The sequence below is a fragment of the Styela clava genome, chromosome 8 (assembly GCF_964204865.1).
Source record: "Styela clava chromosome 8, kaStyClav1.hap1.2, whole genome shotgun sequence".
Classification (NCBI taxonomy): Eukaryota; Metazoa; Chordata; class Ascidiacea; order Stolidobranchia; family Styelidae; genus Styela; species Styela clava.
The window spans coordinates 8961895-8980649 of record NC_135257.1 but is presented as its reverse complement, the minus strand read 5'-3'; the positions used below and the strand labels follow the sequence as shown (position 1 = coordinate 8980649).

At 36.3% G+C, this 18755-nt stretch overlaps 3 protein-coding genes across 3 annotated transcripts; 1 reads left to right on the top strand and 2 right to left on the bottom strand.

Annotated features, from left to right (window-relative positions):
- Positions 1-2244: 2244 nt before the first annotated feature.
- Positions 2245-5749, bottom strand: LOC120345801 (L-dopachrome tautomerase-like). The gene is made up of 9 exons (XM_039415350.2): positions 5410-5749; positions 4982-5271; positions 4601-4813; positions 4078-4340; positions 3768-3907; positions 3503-3680; positions 3133-3301; positions 2896-3050; positions 2245-2539 (listed from the first exon to the last, which is right to left on the bottom strand). Exons 1-9 carry the CDS (start codon positions 5431-5433, stop codon positions 2361-2363), a joined length of 1611 nt encoding a protein of 536 aa, XP_039271284.2. The 5' UTR covers positions 5434-5749; the 3' UTR covers positions 2245-2360.
- A 2044-nt stretch (positions 5750-7793) lies between these two features.
- Positions 7794-10543, top strand: LOC120345802 (L-dopachrome tautomerase-like). Its single transcript, XM_039415351.2, has 8 exons — positions 7794-8141; positions 8273-8485; positions 8620-8882; positions 9137-9276; positions 9369-9546; positions 9661-9829; positions 10017-10171; positions 10313-10543. Exons 1-8 carry the CDS (start codon positions 7837-7839, stop codon positions 10495-10497), a joined length of 1608 nt encoding a protein of 535 aa, XP_039271285.2. The 5' UTR covers positions 7794-7836; the 3' UTR covers positions 10498-10543.
- Positions 10444-15613, bottom strand: LOC120345799 (uncharacterized). Its single transcript, XM_039415349.2, has 2 exons — positions 12627-15613; positions 10444-12302 (listed from the first exon to the last, which is right to left on the bottom strand). Exons 1-2 carry the CDS (start codon positions 12944-12946, stop codon positions 10967-10969), a joined length of 1656 nt encoding a protein of 551 aa, XP_039271283.2. The 5' UTR covers positions 12947-15613; the 3' UTR covers positions 10444-10966.
- Positions 15614-18755: the final 3142 nt, after the last annotated feature.

Below are 18755 nucleotides of genomic sequence, written 5' to 3'. Positions count from 1 at the left end.
AATTGGGGAGCGAAGAACAGAAATCAGCAAGGCTGACAGGAGAAAGGCATCAAGGCGATGATGATGACGAAGATTCCAACCGTCAAGGAAAAAATATAAGTGCGGCCGACGCTGTGGAAGTAACAATACATATACATACGGTTAGCGATCAGGACCGGGTAAAACGGTTCAAGGGAAAATAGAGGCGCCTCGGGGCCCAGTCAAGTCCAAAGAGGTCGAGCGATCAGGAAAAACTAAAAACGCATCGAAGAAAACGGGTAGAAGTAGAAATAATGGTCAGCGATGAGGATCGGGTGAAACGGTGCGAAAAGTACGAGTGAAAATAACAGAAATGAGAGGGGCTGACTGGATAAAAGCAATCGCGCAGGCTCCGAAGAAAAAATAAAGATGGCTGGCTATATATATTCCAAACGGGTAGGAGTGAAAAATACTGTCAGGGAACCCGGGTAAAAACGGTGCGAAAAGGACCGACGAGTGTGGAGTGAGAAAATACAAAATCAACGAGGCTGACTGTAAAAACGCTATATATAGATATAGTGTCCAACAACGACCGTCAAGGAAAAAATACGAAGAGGCGGGGGTGTGCGGGTGCTCCATCAATCCAATGGGGTCAGGGGGCAGGAGAAAAAAAAAGCGAAGGGATGAAAAATAAAGATCAGGAAAGTTCAGGGGGGAGAGGGGGGCTCCATCAGTCCAATGGGGTCAGGGATCAGGGGAACAAACAAGCGAAGGCATGAAAAAATAAAGATCAGGAAAGTTCAAGAAAGAAATTAGGATGGAAAATGTGAAAACGGAAATTGGGTAGGCTCAAGGAAAATTAAGATGGGAAATGTTCAACGAGACAAAAAGTTATCAAAACCAATCAAAGGAAAAAGATGTTCAAGCAATTTGCTAAGTAAACCAAGTAATATATCAAACTGCAAGCTGTCCAGTGAAAATGAAAAAGAAAGAGTTGAATAAAAATGATATAAGTAAGATATAAATAAGAAAAGCAGCGACTCATCCTCAAGCAGTCAAATAAGGACTGGGAGCGAAAATAGAAATCAGCGCGGCCTAATGAAAGTTGGGATGTAATTTCACTAATGGTAGTAGGCAAAGGAAATTAAATAGAAATCAGAGAGTAAAAAAGGGAAAAAAATGAAGGACATTCAAGCAAGTTGTGAAATGAAATCATCAGCGAAACAAAGAAAATTAAGATGAGAACAGAAAAAAAATCAGCGATGCACATGTGGCTGCAGCAGCACAACGTTAGTAATGGAAACAGAAAACCAGCGAGATTTAGATCGACCAGCCCACAAGCAGTTAAGGAAATAAAAATGAAGTAAGCACTATAATAAAGACCCTTGGAGTGAAAATAGAAATAAGCAAGGCCCTAATGTAAAAAAGTAAAATGGAATGTGAATGAAAAGAAAAAAAAATCATAAGGACTGGCTGGATCAGCAAGGAACTGTTCAGACCTGGCATGGGCAAACTACGGCACGCAGGCCAAATCCGGCCCGTTGGGTAATTTAATATGGCCCGCCTGATGCTACAACAACCAAACTGAAACCAAATTTTGATATTTTAGCTAAAGAAGTCTTCACAAAAGAAATAGACTACGGCCATGTGTAGGGGGTATCAAAAGCTTGAATCCAAATGATAGCCGTTCTTTGAATCCACTCGTGTGTATCTTGACTTTTTGATTTCAAGTAACTTTCTCTTCTCGTAGCGAAGATTTGAATAGAGATCACACTCGATGTACAATTTAAAAACAGCCACTTACATACAGTTAAGAGTGTGATGGGTACGCATTGTGATCAAGATGCCTAAAGATTTTGTTAAACAGGACAAAATAATTATACAGTGAACCACGGTCGTCCAGTCCCCCGAGATAAATAGTTGGCGGCAAGGAATTCTAAAACGACTAGTACTTATCAAAATTAATCTCGTCGATAAACAGCAGTAAAATGGCAAAACGATGCGCCAAGCGGCAATTTTAATAAGTTGTTAGTGTTTCTAATCAACGGTGGAACGTATTGCTGAAGTGCATGAATTCCTTGTGTGATCCATGTCCAAGTAAGCTCACATGCCAGGACTGGGATAAAATTGGGTTCAACAGTGTCGCTTTTGTCGGGTGTATAATTCGTTTGTCCCGATACTAAAATATTTGTGTCCAATGACCTATCTGAAGAAATGCTTTGTTCGCAGTTTCAGTCTATCCAATCTAGCAACTATTCTGGAGTAATTATTGTTAATGCAACATCGTATTTGAATTATATGTTTATTATTCACAAATGCTTTCCAACAGTTGAAGTGAGAATAAAGACAATAAACGATGAATCATGATTTATAACACATATATATCTGATAATTATGGACAGCTAGGAAGTGTAAGCAACGTCATCGCCGGATTCAACAATCTCCTGATATCCTCTAACTTCTAAAATCCTTCGTCTGCATCGACATATAAGTACTATAATGAGAAATAGTATTCCCACGACGGCCAGCATCCCGACAAGACCGAACAAAAGCAAGCCGAATCCTGCCATTGGAACTGAATCTAAAGATATGATGAATTATTGAAATTTCCAGTATATATAATGTTGTAAAATAATATTTTAGAAATAGTGAATCCGAGTTCTAGCAGATTAACGCAATATTATGGCCGATCTAAACATGAATTACATACCGACAGTAATTCAGACATGGCGCTTGAAGACGCGCACTATACACGTGGCAAATTTCATTATTCATAATTATATTTACAATTATAATATCCACAGATTCACAATATGCCAGTAAACACTATAGCACTGAATTACTTATTGCTAAATAATTTGAATTTCATTAAATTGTGGGGAATGAAAAAGTGGTATTTCTAAATCATATATATATATATATATACACCTATTTTACCTGGAAATTGTACTTCATAAGTGTAGCCCAACTCGCTTGCCCGAATGAACATATCTCTATTTCTCACTGGTGGGAAAAATGGAACCATGTTATAATCAAGATTGTGTCCAATGGGTGCAAAACGTTCTGGGAAATCTGACGTTGTTGGATTTTCTCTGAAAATATGAAAAGCGTCTTTGAATATACACTCACTAAAACGCATGTGTATATAATAGTAATCTTTGTTTGCAATTTTACCTTCTCATCCACTCTTCAAAAATAGCATCAGTGAAAGCGTGTAAGAGAATAAAAATTGGGTCATTCGCACTTGCATGGGTTTGTCCTCCAGTTCCGTTCAAAAACAAGTGGGCTAAATTATGAAGTGTTCTGGCTCCTTCCGTAAATTTACCATCTACTTCAGCATAACCTGTAAAACAATGATTGAGAATATAATATTCAAACTTCAGATTCTCCCTTGAAACTCTAATACATAAATAAAAAAAAAATGAACAGTTCGTCACAAACTTCGTTTACTAAACTAACAATGCTTGAAATTGAGTCATAATCCATTCTCAAGCATGAAGCTTTCGAACAATACTCATACTTTCATGTTAAATGTAATTATTACCTTCGAGTGTGTTTCTGAAACTTTGGTCAGAGTCGGAGAAAAACGGAAAAGTATCATATTTAGTCACTCCGAGACATTCGGCAACATCAGAAGGCTCTGGAAGCTTTTGAACCAAAGGACGTTCAGTGTTACCACCGGGATTTCGAAAAATTGTTCCTTCGTATGTTCCGTTGCATAACTGGAATATAAATAATAAAGAATATTTTGGATAATTTCTGAATGGGCGGTACGGATTTAAATAAACTCAGAAAATACAACATTGTACCTTGATATTGTCATCAAACCAATCAAGGCTGAGACAGACGATTTGCCAGTCAGCGAATCTCGAATTGGGACTCAATCTTGATGGATCATCTGGATGTCTTGCACCAAGAAGCTCATCAGTACAAATATCACATTCAGTACCTTGAAAGTAATGTCAAAAAAAAAACGAATTATAAATAGACTATTTCCATATTGAATGATTCATCACATTCAAAACACACATAATTGTAAAATCTAATTTGGGACATTGCTTCCATAAACAAATTCGATGACGATTGTCACATGGTGTTTGATTTTGTTTATCAACCTACCTCCAATGGCGAAATTCCAATAAGGTATAGCAAGCTCCTCGATTCCAGTCATTTTTCTCAAGTCTTCTTCTAAGTTGAGAAGATGCATTCTGTGCCAAGTCAAGAATGCTGGACCTTCGTGAGAGAAATCAATTCCTACGAATGCCTGGCCAGGCCCAAGTAAGGTGTCTCTGACACTGTAGTAATGAACCCAAACAAAGAGATCGTATATAGAAATGTCTACATAGTTTGGTTCCGATGTTCCATTTTCACCAAGAAGATTCCTAAAAATAAAATGCGATTAATATGTAGGATTGCAGGTTATAATTTGACGACCAAAAATCCGGCCAATCGAACGGCTGTGTTAAACACACCTTCAAACATAACAGCTTATACTTTCACACATTCATGAATTAATCAGTTTATGTGTTTATCCAGCACAATTTGATACGATAACTATTCATATATATTCTTCTACTATCCAATTGCATAAAATATCTGTTCCCTTTATATTCGATGTTATTTGTTATGTCATGTAGGCTACCTGTAATGATCTCTTGCAATAACATAATCTGGATGAGGTGTCGTTTTTGCTTGATCTAAAGCATCTAAAAATCTAGTTGCTTCCTCTTGAGACATTTCTCTTATGTCTCGTCTTATAGCGAGAGGTCGCCGAACATCACAATTAACTCCTCTCCATCCCGGCTTGCACGTTGAACAGTCGAATCCACCGAAATTTCCCAAGCATTGACAAGATCTGTTTATACAATGTGTGAAAAAAAAAATTTTGTGAGTTTATTTTTAAATACAAGGTGAATAAAATCTGGAAGCACTGATTCGTGTTAACCAGATGTTCAACTATGCTGAGTATACTAAGTTCAATCCGGTTCATCATATTAAAAAATGAATGCTTCCTTTTTTTTACCTGTTGAAAAACCGTTCTGGCCATCTTTCTCTGTCATCGATTCCAAATAAAACGTATGGGCCTCCCCACGGCTGTTCGTCAACAACAATATCGGAGCAAATACCTCTTCTTTCTGTTTGTCCACAAGGACTTCCAGTGCCAGACATCAGCGGGCAACATTCTTTGGAAAGATACGCTCCCATAGTTGCACAAGCACGTGGAAATTGTGCATCCGTCCGCACAGATAAACACGCAATAATTAGAACTCCTATCACGAAGTTTAATGTTATACTCATGTTGTTGTATTTCGTCTAAACAAATTGCAAGTTAAATTTACCGTTTTCGTCAATCTTTTGTCTTAAACAGGTGACATGAAAAAACGCTTTAGAAAAATTACGATTTATATTGGGGCGAAAATGACAAGAGCTTTTCAACGCTTTCGAACCTACCTCTCTGTACTGGCTGGTTGACATTTTGCAGTGTGGTTTATATGGTGCGGTCAATATATCTTATACATGTGCCCAAGGAAATATTCATATGCAATCATATATGCACAACCATCCGCTAATAAATAACAGATTTTGAATATGGATAAGCAATAATCAATTTGTACTAGCAATACCCCCTTTCTTCATTTAGCTTAATTTCAACTACTTGAGTTAACACTACTGATAAAATGGTATATATCAAAGCAAGTGAAATCTTTAAATTCCATATCTGCTCAAACGAAATATTGCAGTAACAAACTCCATCATTTTTTTTTAATTGTCATTGCTTAGAAACACTCATTTGAATGTATTTAACCTGACCCGAGTGCTGCTTAAAAGTGAATGATGCTTTGAGTTTCTGTCACCTATTTATAAGATGTTGACAGCTTAAAATAAATATAATAAGGCTACTAATATACAGGATTGGGTAAATTATTATTGTTACCCCGGATTAAAGAGGCGATATGCTCTTATTGATTAATGCAAAATGCCTAATTAATGTTAGAGCGTGACACATAGCACAGTATGACTGCTTCAGCAGTGATTCACGCCGTGGAGACGCCGTCCATTCAATTACAACATATATACTGCAATCCCTTTCCAGTAACTACTTTCCTTTATCTAATTAAACTATCCACTTTTCGTGCAAATAACATTTAAAAATGAAAACTGAAAAACATTCAAATATAGACACATTGGAATTGCGATTAATAGTATCAAAAATCATATTTTGTGCTGATGGTTCTGTATTTCCTTTAAAATAAAGGTAATATTTGTATAAATATTTTATTAAATACGATATTTTGCCTAGATCTAGAAAATCGGTTGTCATGTATATATCGAAAAAAATAATTGCAGGCTTAGTAATCTACCAGATATCTGTAATTCTGTATTGGGGGAATATGTTGTACATACTAAATTCCTTGGTGTTCATAAGGGTATCCTATTTAGGTATATTATTTTGAAACGCGGATTTCGGGTTTTCGTATAGTCTCAAACCCGGGTTGCCTTGTTTTTCTACTGTGAGTTTTTTTCCGAAATAAAGCGTTTAGTTTCTCATTATATATATATATTAAAACATAACGAGAATCTATGAATACTTTCAATAGGTGCATTTTGGACCGTATTTTACTGCTCAAATTGTATTAAAATGCTTCCGCGAATTTGGAATGAACACATAAACATAAAGCAACATCGCTGAATCAATTTGTATTAGTCACTTTTCACGTGAAAGCATGTTCATCCTGTTTGAACGCGCCCTCCAGTTTCCACAGCGCACATTGGTATTTGATGCCAAACTCTGTCTTCATAACTTCAAATTTACTATCCGTACACGATTTTTTGAACGCTTGTTGGAAATTTAGAAGTCAGCAAGAAGCATGACTTTTTATTGTAACTAAAACAAGGGTTTGCTAAAGAAATTCGGGTTCCGGTTCCAAAATGTGCTCCAAACCCTAATCCTAACCCAGGCTTACGTGTTCAGGTTGGACACTCTGTGATTATTTGTTTAATGATCTTGAATTAATTCAATGTTCCTCCATTTAAAGCAGAAAAAATCGTCGTTAATTTTGTGGAAAATGTATAAACATCTATATTATTTTGTTTTAATCCTTGTTCCATTCTCAAATAGTTGGTGTAACTATTGCTTACTTCTTGCCAATGTGTTTAGATATGTATGATCTGAAATGACAATTGTAATTTTATAGTACACATTGCAGACACTCACAAGTGAGGAGGTTGAAGGAAAATTTGGTTATTTTCATCTGTTTTGAAGGCCACAATAAAACGCCAACCGAGCAAGGAATTCAAATTCTGAAATAATTTTATCAAATCAATAGCGTTTATCGTATTTGGCAGTGAGTATACAATGTTCTTCAAAGACGAGCATAATTTTTCATAGAAAAATTTTCTGGGTTGTGTTTTTTCTGCACCGATTCGAACCTAAAGAATGAATCATACATAGTTGAACTAATATTTCTGGTATTATAATTATAAGCCTGGCAAAAAAGTGCTTTTTAATTTATACGAAATACCATATTGTGTAAAATTCTAGATTCGAAACTTGGTCATATTGGACAAGTGGAGGTACTTTCATAGTCCGAAACTTTGGGTAGCAATATCTAGTAGCCTACTGTCGCATCAAGCCAGCAGCCAGGCTAATTACGTATTAATTATTTGATCCTACCTTGAGCATAAGACAGTGATAATTAGCACTGCTTTGAGTAATCTAGGATGTGGAAATACGGGTTGAATTAATTGGATTATCGAATTTCTTTGACCAAATTATCATATAAAAATATTAATGAGCTAGCTATCTATAGAGTATATAAGGATCGTATTCCAGACACATTCATCACAATTCATTTCGAATCCGAAACCAACACAATCATGGATGCAAAACGTCGTGTAACGGAGATGAACCTCGTTTACAAAATGTTGCTTCCAGCGTTATTGGTCGTCGTTTATTTAACTGTGCAAACGAATGCACAGTTTCCACGTGCTTGTGCAACTATGGAAGCGTACCTTTCTAAAGAATGCTGCCCTCTGATGTCGGGCACTGGAAGTCCTTGTGGACAAACAGAAGGTAGAGGTATTTGCTCTGATATTGTTGTTGATGAACAACCATGGGGAGGACCATACGTTCTATTTGGCATCGATGACAGAGAAAGGTGGCCAGAAAGATTTTTCAACAGGTATACAAGAGTAATATTTATAATTCTTTCCAACAATTTTCTTTAACTGCGCTTCAAAGTATATTATATAAGTCAAAATGCAAACAAATTTCCCAAAATATATTTATATCGCAAATGTATCGTCATTTTAGATCCTGCCAGTGTCTGGGAAACTTTGGAGGATATGATTGTTCAACATGTAAACCTGGCTGGAGAGGCGCAAGATGTGATCAACGTCGTCCGCCTGTAGTCAGACGCGACATCAGATCAATGTCACAGGAAGACGCCAACTTGTTTTTAGATGCTTTAGACAAGGCAAAGACAACACCTCACCCAGATTATGTTGTAGCAAGAGACCATTACAGGTAATTACTGCAGACGACAGCTCTGCGAAAACGAAATAATTGAATAAACTTTTTAAACGATCATTATTTTACGAAGTTGTTCACCCTTTCAGAGCCTGGTTATGAGACATCTAAATGTTCATATCATATTTCAGAAATCTTCTTGGTGAAAATGGAACATCGGAGCCAAATTATGTCGACATTTCTATCTACGACTTGTTTGTTTGGGTCCATTACTACAGTGTCAGAGACACCTTACTTGGGCCTGGCCAGGCATTTGTCGGAATTGATTTCTCTCACGAAGGTCCAGCATTCTTGACTTGGCACAGAATGCATCTTCTCAACCTAGAAGAAGACTTGCAACGAATGACTGGAATTGAAGATCTTGCTATTCCTTATTGGAATTTTGCTATCGGTGGTAAGTTTTAAAATCAACACATATTAAATTATCACTCTACAAAGTTGAATTGTGAACCTTTGAATATTTGTGGATTGTTACCCAACTTTATTACTAAAAAAACGCTGGTATGCATAGAAATATCTGGAGACACATATTTGTTATCTCCGAAAATGGCTTAGTATAACTTCCTTCGAACATCCTTGTGGCAAGTCTGATGCGAAATGTAGGTGACGTATTTTTTATATATTTAACTGCATTTCCATTTTTAAAAGGTTCTGAATGTGACATATGCACCGATGAACTTCTTGGCGCAAGACATCCTAATGATCCTTCTCGACTTAGCCCCAACTCGCGATTTTCTGATTGGCAAATCGTCTGCCTCAGCCTCGACTGGTTTGATGACAATATCAAGGTCAGATTTTAAAACTATATTTTATTATGAAATTCGAACCTATTGTTGAAGGTCATAACTAACAAAAATGTCAATTTGTTTTAATATTTCAGTTGTGCAACGGAACTTATGAAGGACCAATCTTTCGCAACCCAGGAGGAAATGTTGAACGACCCCTGGTACAAAAACTTCCAGAGCCTTCTGATGTAGCAACTTGCCTTGGTGTGACCAAGTATGATACTTTTCCATTTTTCTCTGATTCTGACCAGAGCTTTAGAAATACATTGGAAGGTAAGTTGATGATTTTTTTTTCTAATTTGATAAAGTGTATGGCACGTTTACTAGCCAATGCTGTATATGTTTCGATTACTTTAAAATATGTATTTTTCATTCATATATATTAAGGTTATGGTGAGGTTGACGGTCAATTTGCTGAGGGAGCCCGAACTCTTCATAATTTGGCCCATTTATTTCTGAATGGAACTGGAGGACAAACTCACGCGAGCGCTAATGATCCGATCTTCATTCTCTTACATGCCTTCACTGATGCTATATTTGAGGAGTGGATGATAAGGTAAATTTTACTATATAGTACAATTCAAAATCTAAATTAAAATTTCCTATCTATATTTTATGCCTGGCAAATATTCAAATTCTTTTGAGAAATGTTCGACACTTAAAATCCAAGTAAGCAACTAAACTAAATCAAATCTACAAATTAGACGTTCTCAAATTACATTTCTGCGGTCTTTTCATTTTAGAGAAAACCCAACGACGTCAGACTTTCCAGAACGTTTTGCCCCAATCGGACATAACCTGGACTACAACATGGTTCCATTCTTCCCTCCAGTAAGGAACAGAGACATGTTCGTTCGCGCAAGCGAGTTGGGCTACACCTACGAAGTGGAATTTCCAGGTAAATATAATTACAACGGAACATATTACAGTATTTGTGTATTAAACCACGATGTATTTTCAGCGGTCAAAACTAGTTTTTATCATTGTCTATTGAAAATGATCAAGTCAACAAACTCATTAACGGTTTATTGTTCTTTAGAAAATGAAATAATGCCTCAATTCATCCTTGCCATTGTTGGCGTAATCGGAATCTTCATTGTAATCGGAATAATCGTCATTATGGTACGTTCTATCAAACAATGCCGACGACGAGTAAAAGAAGAGAAAGGATACCAGAAAATTATCCAACCGAATGCAGATGGAAGATATAATTATACTGCATAGATGCTTGTCGCTTTATATGATTATTACAACACAATGTTAAGACTACTTTCAGTTATTATTGTTAACAATAACATGTATAATACTATTTCTACATTTTTGTTTTGTTGTTTTGTTTGAAATAAATTAATTCAATAAATAAAAGTACATGGATTGCTTTTATATATAATGGAATTATTCACACACAAGTCTGTTGCTTTTCCCGCGTTTTAGTAAGAGTTTGGATAAGAATTTTACCTTCATTGATATTAACTATATATACTTTAATATTAATTTAAATACGAAATGAATAAATTATAATAAAACAAGAATATTGCACTGCTGAATTGAACAAGGTAAAAAATACAATACAAATAATATCACGTTATTGAAAAAGTAAAATTTCGAAATTAGAATATATACTCAATGCTTAATAACATAAGAGTCACTCGATTGACATGCAATTGTACATAACAACTCAAGAATTTATACGCTATAAATTATGAAACCTTCTTTTTGCCAACGCGGCTTTTCGTAAATACGCAACCAATGTCAAAATAATCAAAGTAGACATTAAAAAATATCTTTTGTGATAAAGTATAAAATATTTGGCATGAAACATGGTATCGCAGCTAAGTTTGGCCGCTTCAAGTTTTAGTAAATTCTTTCCGCTGTGGAAACTGGGAGAATAACAGACTATTCTCGGCGAAGCAGTAGCCTGTCCACTCGAATTGGTTTGTCCTAACGCCCACCTGTGGAAATCTTTTGTACTGCAATCACACATCCAATTATTGCCAGACGTTAGGAAAGTTGCAGTTGTCGTGCGAATTCTTTCTTCCACTTTGAGTTCTGTTACATTAAAGTAGAACTCTCCACTGGGAGATAAAAACCACGATGAGTACGGCGTAGTAAGTAAATTATCGCTCAAGTTCACTATTCGCAAAAGGGGCAAATTTTTGAATGTTTTCGGGGCAATGTGATGTACTTTATTACCATGGAGATATAAATAACAAAGCCATACGTTTTTGTTGAAAGTATTTTCAGCGACAAAAGTGATACGATTTTTTGATAAGTCCATAATTGTTGCTGATTTTAATCCGAAAAATGTGAAATCATCAATATGCGTGATTGAATTGTCACTGATATATAATTCTTGAAGTTTTGAGTTAAAATCGAAACTGCCGTTTTGAATAGATTTTATTTGATTCCGTGCAACATTCAGTATTTCGAGTTCAGTAAGGAATTGAAAATCGGAATCTTTAATCAACGATATTTTGTTATTTTCCAAATTAAGATACTTGATATTTGAGCAGTGTGATATTCCCACTGACATAATTTCATGCAAGTCGTTAAACGAAACATCCATACGTTCCAGATGTGCACAGCTGAAATATTCCAACGTTGGTATTTTACGTATATAATTGTGCGACAAGTATAATTCTTCTAGTAACAGTTGGGATGCTCCAAACTTAACGTCGACCTCCGTGATCCGATTATAACTCAAATCAAGTTCTTTTAGTCCCATTAAGAGAGTATATCCTGAGTCAATACGAAGAATGTTGTTACTTGATAAATTTAAGTGTTGTACATATTTCATTCCATACAGCTGTTCCTGTGAAATATGCCGAATACTGTTTCCGGACAAATCGACATACCGTAGTAATTTTGACGTCATGAAGTTTGGAAGATGAGCGACTGCCCAATTGAAATGCTTATCCATAAATGATACGGGTTTACCCACAATTTCGATCTTGTTGAAAGACAGATCGAGGTGGGTAAGACGTGGGAATTGTTGCAAGCTCTTTTCGGCAATGCCATACATATAAGATCTAAAGAAATATCCAGATTGAGTAAATCAAAAAATTATTTACCTATGAAAAATAACAAAGCATTCGCAGAAAATCATAGCTAATCGGTGCCGTGATTACAGAATTGCTTTGCTTCTTTGCTTAACTGTACCGCTATAAACTTGAATATTGTCTACCTACATGATTTGTGTTTGCTTTCTATCCGCCATGAATTGTCGTAAAACAAATTTTAAGACTAGTGGCGACACGTTCGAGTGCTACGGATAAAAAGGTATTATGATTTATTATATATATATACTAAAAAAAGGACAGCAAACATAAAACACGTATTGCAGCAGAGAATACCTGGTTATCGTGAGCTCAGCCATCAGCAGCATATTGTTGAAAGTGTCATTGTAAAGCTGATCGATTTTGGAGTTCCGGATTGATAACCTTTTAGCAGCTCCCAATTTTGCTTGAAAATGCTTGATAATATCAGGTGGGGAATACTCACAAAGTATTGTTTCCATATCCCCCGAGCATAAACATTTTCTCAAACACCTGAATGGTGCTTTCGAATTTTCAACATGATCTGACTTTCCAGCTAACATACTCTCTGAGCGCGACAGAACGAGTACTAAACAAATCAATGCTACAATGTTGTTGCAAATTTTGCTACTTTTCATTTTTGTATGCACATCTATGATAGACAAATACTCGTTCAAATACGACTGTTCTTGTCAACTGCCGAACGCGGCAAATTGTAAGCGTAACTAAGAACCGCCTCGGGTCAAATTCAACAATTATCATAAAAAGCAGTCTCGTAGAAAAAATACACTAAAATGCTGGTGGTTCTCAACCGCGGATTATTGCACATGTAACACAAAAGTAGGCAAATCCCTGGACAGAGGGGTTATATATTTTCGGCGAACCTTCAAGTTACGCACGAATTGTTGCGAAAAAGGCGATAACATTTCGTTGAGTGAAAAATTGTGATACGGCTGACTTCAATTCAATCTAAAATTAAGTTATATATATATATATATACTATAATAGTAGTTGTTGCGGTATACCGGTGTTATCAAGCTACTAGCAACAACACTGTCTCAACGTTTATTACATAGGAAAAGGATATCGGTGTATTGTGCCAACCGCCATTCGAAAGTCCCCCTCCGTATATGGCACATTGAAATAAAATATAATTAAGCCGATGTTAAGGCTTTGCGGTTTTCAACTACAATGTGAATTAATTGGTTAAAGTCGAATACCAGTTCTGATACCAGTATCTCATTTATTAAATCTATGACCTATATTCTTCTGTTTCATTATAAAAATATAATGCACGGCCTATTCAGTAAAGAATGTCCGCTATCCCTGATGTTAGATTCTGTTTAAGAATTATAAAGCCGAAGTACATCGTTGGAAACTAAACTTAAATACTATAGAATGCAGGTAATATAGCACTATCTATAATATTCATTTCCCTCGCCAAGCATTCTGTCTGACTGAATTATACCGATTCCACAGATAAGTGAACGCCACAAAACGTGATAGTATACAACCCTGATTTCAATTTCCTCTTTTTAAACTATCCACCAAAGGCAATGAGAGCTCAGAATCACGTTTTTGTTTTTCGAGAAGTTTCTTATTAGTCGATTCCACTCAGCTATTGTTGTTGGACAATCAGCGTACGCTCCTTGAGGAAAAACTAGCACGCTACCGTACTACTCGTTCCTCAGTATTATACCTATTATTACTTAGTGTAATCACAATTTTCGTGCAGCACAAGTTGAGGACAAGCGATCACACGATCTGTAATACATCCTATAGCAATATCCTGTTATTATTAGTATATCTAACCGTAGAAGTCTGGATTTTTCATCTATAACAGGGTCGTCACACCCATCGCCCTCTGTCCACATGTGGCCCGAGCGATATTTTACGAAATTAAATAAACTAAACTTGACCCAATGTAAACAAAGCAGTGATATGAACTATTTGTCTATTTCAGTGTGTTGTACTTAGTCAGTGCTAAATCTCTACTTTATGATAATCATAAAGTTATTACATCGGGTAATAAAATTAGGTATTGCTAAACAAACATCATATAATACCCAGACATGGCAACAGAAGCTTTATTGTTCCCCTTCGCGATCGTAAATCTATCAATGTGAGGCCGGGTTTTTCAATATTAACAAATGCAGAAACAAAATATCGAAGTTGGCTGGATGTAAGAAACACGTTAAGTGTATCACTGTCTACCATATCTCCAAATTAGGAACGTTTGATGGCCAACAAACAAATACAAATATCACCACCTTCGTTTTTTGAGTATATTGTCAACATATTTACTAACACGTATAACGTATTACATAAGGTGGTCCGCCAAAATTTTGGTCAGGCTTCATCGGTCCGTCATATAAAAAAAGTTGCCGACCACTGCACAAAACCATTGGCAGATATTTGTATTTATTGGCAGAACATTTTTAAGTTATTTTTTAGCTATTCCAACTGGGGATCAGGCGAGACGTGGCGAGAGGCAGTTCCCGGAACTTGTCAAGATGCCAATTAATCATAAAATGAGTGTCAAAAGAAAGATGACAGAGGAAAACAAAAAGTTCAATGCTAACTGAGAGGGAAAGTATTTTTTTGCCCACAACAATGGTAAACCACAGTGTCTGGTGTGCTTTCAAGTGATATTTGTTACAAAAGAGTATAATTTAATGCTAACTGAGAAATACTACGGTACTTCTTGGGAAGCAATTTTGAAGAACTAAAGGGTAACATCTTGAAGGGAAAAAACGCCATCCATGCAACATAACAATAAGCTGATTGGAACGGTGAACTTTCATTCTTTAATATATTTGAAATAACCAAACTCGATGTATTTTGATCACTTTAGGGGTTTTCCCCGACAGCGGCCCGCAAGCCCTCCTCAAAAGTTTTTGCGGCCCTTCAATCTAGCAACCTTGGACCACGCTGTCCTAAGTAATTTCAATCTTATTATTATCTTTCATGTCGGCTTTGATCGTCCTTATAGCGACCGTAAAATAAAAAGTGAACAATATCTTTGCTAGTGGGTCCGAGATTCGGTCTCTTTTTTCTGACAAAACTTACTAAATGACAATTCTACATAACTGAATATTATTCAGATCAATATAGGCTATCCGTTCGGAAATCTTAGAAGCGTTGCTTTATTAGAGACCTGCTTTGATGAATTTTACAAAACAGCCCGCTAAAAGTTGTTCAAACATACGCGATATTGGCTCTCATTGTGCTCATTCAATATCGATCAAAATATTAAATTCGAAATATCATATGCACTGAAAGCAAAAGAACCAATAACGCTATAAGGCAAATATAACACCCAATTTTGACGTCTTTGTCTGTTAGCGAAACGCCCTGTGTATATATATGTGTTTTAGTCGACATTGCCACTGCATTAAAATGTACATTTACAATGTTACAGGAGTATTATCGTAATTAAACAACAATAAAACAATGCTTAAATGTGTAGACACGGAGAGCGAAACTAAATATTTTATAATCAATTTGCCGAAAATCTTCTGCGGTAACTTACCAGTAGCAGTATCGGACTAAATATTTTATCATCTCTTTTTCGAAAATCATATGCGATAGCTTACCAGCCGTATCAGGAGCCGGACAACTCGACTACACCGGGCACCGGTAACGGGAATTTCCGACTTCCGACCGGTAATTTCCCACTATCGCTAAGCACGAGATCCGTCAACGTTTGCTGAGCACGAGATCCGCTGATATGCGTTCGCGAAACCGCCACAAAGTGCGCAAATTAGCGAAAAAGCCCCAGGGGTAGAACCACTGGTCTATACAATACAATTTTATTTCGATCTTTCGTCTACCCTATACAGTACCGATACAGTCAACAACTCGCGGCTTCCGCATACTAAAAGAGTGACACGATAGAGGTCGAAAAATCGCTACAAATATTTTGTATTATTTTCAAAGAGGTCATCACTCAAAATTGCGAAGTGAAAAGTGAATCACATAGAGTCGACAGATAGTTTTGGAATGAATAAATACAATCTTTGGCCACAGAAAATCTCTGAGCAATCGATCCAGTAGTTAATGAGAAAGACGATTTTTTTCATACTGTAACAACAACAAGAATAATACCAACAAGAACAATAATAACAAAACAATCCATAGGTCCACATCGCGTCCAACAAGAATGTCAAGCGGGGAGAATAACGTGAAAAATGGCGTTTTTCGGACTTGCCGAGAGATGCGCTAATCTTGAGAGTGTTTTGCACAGTTGACGCTTACATACTGGCTCACATGTTCAAAACTCTCATTTTTATTCAAAAAAATAAATCACGTGCCGCTTATAGGTAGATAGATAATAATAATATAATTTAGGCTAGTCTATCGCAGCGTTTGCGGTATCAATTTTTGATTATTGTAACTAAATTGAAGGTCCTCGGAAGACATAATGACAGTTGAGTTATTTGATATATATACTGTTGTAGCGAATCCATAGTTACACAATGTACATTCGCTACACTGTACAACTATTTTTTTTTGGAAACACAACTCCACCGGCACAAAACCATAGAAGAAAGATAAGTAGTTAGTCTTGCCGAAACCAAATCATTAGCACAACTAAAAGAGCTGACAAATAACACGCAAAACTACCAAAAGGAGGCAATGTTTACAACCATGCTTGAACATATGTCTGAGCAAAAGACGGGTCAGAACGGTGGGATAAATTCCAATAGACCTTATTCATTAAAAACCCATCCTACGCGCAAAGAGAAAAGTGATGTAAAAAGTGATTTTTTTTTTAATATTAGCTCTTATGGGGAATGTGATCACCAGAGCAGAAATTTGCATTTTATGTAATTTTCTAGATATCTTTCATTGTATACGTGAGCAGTTTTGAGGATAGAATATTTTTTACATCCTTTTTGATATTTTTATTATGATAAACATGGTCAAGATTTTTAATAATCGTTCATTGAAATTTTAATGAGCGCGGTGTTTCCGATGACGTCATTCTCACTAGACCATAGGTTCTCAAAGTGCTCCGTACGGAGCCCCAGGGCTCCGCGAGAGAAACCCAGGGGCTCCGCGAGCTATTGGATTACTTTTCAAAATACTGACTAGTTTTGTAACTGTTATAATAAGAAGCAATAACAGCTTTGATAAAATCTGACAACAAAATAGCCTCGAAATATGGCAAAGAGGCGGAATTAAAAAATGACATTATTTATAAGCAGGAGCGCAGCCAGGATTCTTAAGAGGGTGGTGGTTCAAAATTGGAATCGGAAATTTCCGCGCAACATTCTTCGCGATTAAAAAAAAAACGGATAACGAGATTTCTATTGCGTAAAATATTTAATCCATGACCGATGCGAGCATTTAACGAACAATTGAAATTTATTTTATTGCATTCGGCTCCGTCGGTAGTTTCAGAATGAAAAAAAAGTACATCGCGGAGCGCGCACAATTGATTGCGTGCGGCTCCGTCGGTAGTTTCATAATGGGGGAAAAGGTACATCGCGCGCACAATTGAATCTGTTTCTATTTCGCAGTTACTACGATGAAAACCTAACATAACACCAATTTTTGTGATTTACAATGTCTATAAATACGTTTTCAATCTGAGGTGAGTCTGCTGAAACCAAACCTGTGATCTTCCATTTTAAGTTTTAGTTTTATTATTTTAGAATGCCGCTTTTCAATCAAGAAATTTGAGTTGCGGATTTATCTCTTTATTAATTATTATTTTTAGCATTTCGTAACGATGACTATAATATGGTAACATGTTTTTCACATTGAACTCATAATTCCCCACGAGAACAAAAAAGCGAATAACGTCGTCATTGTGTAACTATACATGTATATATATGCCGAGGGAAATTTTTGATTTAGGGAGAATAAACACCGGCGTAAAGATGTTAAAAGGTTCAAAGACACGCCATGCTGACGAAAAAAATCGGCGATTGTAACAAAATGCAATTGCGCACGTTATTAGCGGCCTTTTAAGTCTTCCAAAAATGTCAAAAGGGAAAAGATTCGACCCCTTATTTATTAATATGTTTGTCAAGTGTCAAATTTACAGCTTTAGTGTATATATAATTTATGTTTGAAATTTAGATTTATGTATGACTTGTATTAACCCTAAGGTTCAGCATTTAAATAAAGTAAAGTACTTTTAACTTGCTCAGGAATATTAATCTGAAAGTAACAACTTTAACATTTATTTTGGGGCTCCGTGAATAATAGTCAACCTTTCCAAGGGCTCCGCAACACCAAAAGTTTGAGAACCCCTGCACTAGACCATGAGATTCTGCCAACGCGCCGTGCTCTGTGGGATATGCGCAGGGTTGCCATATTGGCTTTTTTAACGCCAAATTTGCCATTTTTAGCTTTTTTCAAACGCGTTTGGCGTCAGAATTTCCGTTTGGCTTTTTGGCGTTTTTTTGGCTTTTTTCAAGTCTATTCTAGTGTCTA